At 45.3% G+C, this 2,738-nt stretch overlaps 1 protein-coding gene across 1 annotated transcript in view; it reads right to left on the bottom strand.

The window, feature by feature from the left end:
• Nucleotides 1-2,738, bottom strand: part of LOC101985493 (radial spoke head 10 homolog B) — a 47,254-nt gene that overhangs the window by 24,380 nt on the left and 20,136 nt on the right. Inside the window, exon 13 of the mRNA XM_013354064.2 lies at nucleotides 2,167-2,281. Within this exon, the coding sequence (XP_013209518.1) occupies nucleotides 2,167-2,281 (115 nt within the window). The remainder of the gene's footprint in view (nucleotides 1-2,166; nucleotides 2,282-2,738) is intronic.

Below are 2,738 nucleotides of genomic sequence, written 5' to 3'. Positions count from 1 at the left end.
GGGGGAGAAGGGTTGGAGGAGGGGGGGAAGGGTGGGAGGAGGGGGAGGGAAATGGGAGGCTGGGAGGAGGTGGAAACTTGTTTTTTTTCCTTTTCTCAATAAAAAAAAAAAAAGAAAGGGAAATAGAATAAGTTTATAGCAGAGAAGTCTACTGGCAACACTTCACTCTGTGAGCACTAGTCATAAGCCATAGTGAAGTTAGGTGCTGCCAATACTGTTTTGTGAGGAGAAGGCTCGGTTGGAAAAGCACTTGCTGTGCAAGCCCAAGGACCTGGAATGTACAGAGCTGATGTAAAAGCATGTGTCTGAATTTCCAGAGCTCTACAGATGGGGGACAGTAACAGGAGGATCCCCGGAATCCTGCAGGCCAGCTAGTGTGTGTACACACTGGCAATGACAAAGGGATTTGTGTCAAACAAGGTGGGAAGTGAGGACTGATACATGGGATGGTCCTCTGACTGTCACATGCATGCCTTGGCACACTCATGCCTGCACACACACACACACACACACACACACACACATTACACACATACCATAAACATGCACAAAATGATCTAAAAAGTTCAAATCTAGTACTCTGCCCCAAATCTTTTACCTCACCTCAGTGTAATTGTGGGAAAACATCAGAGTGCAAACCCAAACTGTGAGACACTTCACAAAATAACCAATGAGCATTTTTTTTTTTAAGATGGGGAGGTTGTGAAAGACAGAGACTGTGTAACTGTCACAGACTGACATACTGAGATACTTTGGAGGCAAAATGTAGTGTGAGCTCCTGGGATAGAAAAAGGACCATGGAAAAGGGCAACTTTTGGCTGGGGATGCAGCTCAATAGTAGAATTCTGCCTAGCATGCGTGGTCTCAGGTGTCAGTCCACACCTTCCATCATGTTTGAGAGGAGGCTCTGAGTTCAATGACACTGTGCAGTGCTGGGTCCTTGCTCTGGATGCATCGATTATGGTAAGAGGTTGGTGCTAGGGAAACCCGGGTGCAGGATACATAGGAATTCAATGTACTTAATGCCAAAGCTTCTGAAAATCTAGTTATGTAGTTATAAGGCTATGTTAATATACATACAAACACACAGAAAGACCAAGAAAGAGAGACAGGCTCTTATGTAGCTCAGGCTGGCCTTGAACTCATTAAGGATGATCTTAATTTCTTTTTTTTAAAAAATAATTTATTTTGCCGGGTGGTGGCGGCTCACGCCTTTAATCCCAGCACTCGGGAGGAAGAGGCAGGCAGATCTCTGTGAGTTTGAGGCCAGCCTGGTCTACAAGAGCTAGTTCCAGGACAGGCACCAAAGCTACAGAGAAACCCTGTCTTGAAAAAATAAAAAAAAATATTTTTATGAGCAGTGATTGGTGTTTTGCCTAATGGTATGCCTGTGTGAGGATTTTGGATTCCCTGGAACTGGAGTTATAGACAGTTATGAGCTGCCATGTGGGGGACAGTGGTTCACACCTTTAATCCCAGCGTTTGGGAGTCACATGCCTTTATAATCTCAGCACAAGGGAGGTGGCGACAGGAGTGATATGGCTGGGCAGAGAGAAAAGTATAAAGGGGAAGAGACAGGAACTGAGCATGGAGTCCTCAGGATTCCTGGAGACAGGATCTCGCCCACTTCTGTCTGAGGTAGAGGTAAGAGCCAGTGGCTAGCTGTTTTGCTTTTCTGATCTTTAGGTTGAACACCAATATCTGTCTCTGGTTTTTATTATTTGTGTTACATTTACAGAACTAAAACAACTCAGATGGGGGTTCCCAACTCCACCCAGGACCCAGGCATTGCGGTTGAACTCTGTAGAAAAGCTTTGTGAAAATGATCATAGCTACTGTTGAAAAGAGGGTCCACTGGGTCCCCTGGCAGGAACACAGATGTGGCACTTACTGGGTCCCCTGCAGGGATGTGAAGGGATGCAAATGTGGCACTTACTGGGTCCCTGTGCAAGGATGTGCAGGGACACAGATGTGGCCCTTACTGGGTCCCCATGCAAGGATGCAGATGTGGTACTTACTGGGTCCCTGTTCACTGCAGGGATGTGCAGGGATGCAGATGTGGCACTTACTGGGTCCCCATACAGTGCAGCGAAGTGCAGGGATGCAGAAGTGGCACTTACCAGGTCCCCATGCAAGGATATGCAGAGACACAGACATGGCACTTACTGGAACTCTTTGTGATGGATGTGGTGAGCCAACTGCAGGAGGTAATTAAGGAATGTTCTTAAGAGTATAGTTCTGAACGGAGAGTGGATTTCTTCGATTGGTATGCCATTATAGACTGAAAGAAAAATGTTGGTGAGATCGCTACTGTGCAGAAGAGCTCCAGTTACATTATGAGACATTTACAAGAGGCAGGTGGATCTCAGGGAGTTCCAGGCCAGACAGGGCTGTTACACAGAAAAACCCTGTCTTGAAAGACTCCTCCAAAAGATAATTTCATACATGTATATAATATGCTTCATCAAACACACACCCTTATTTCCTGCCCTCCAATTCCTCTCCTATTATCCCCATCACTAACTTCATGTGCTTCTTTTTATTTTTTTATTTTTTTATTTTTTTATTTTATTCCTTTTTTTAAAATATTTATTTATTTATTTATACACTGTTCTGTCTGCCTGCAGGCCAGAAGAGGGCGCCAGATCTCATTACAGGTGGTTGTGAGCCACCATGTTGTTGCTCGGAATTGAACTCAGGACCTCTCTTAACCACTGAGCCATCTCTCCAGCCCCCTA

Source organism: Microtus ochrogaster, unplaced genomic scaffold, assembly GCF_000317375.1.
Source record: "Microtus ochrogaster isolate Prairie Vole_2 unplaced genomic scaffold, MicOch1.0 UNK27, whole genome shotgun sequence".
Taxonomy (NCBI): Eukaryota; Metazoa; Chordata; class Mammalia; order Rodentia; family Cricetidae; genus Microtus; species Microtus ochrogaster.
The sequence above is the reverse complement of the archived record's forward strand: the minus strand, read 5'-3'. Positions and strand labels throughout refer to the sequence as shown.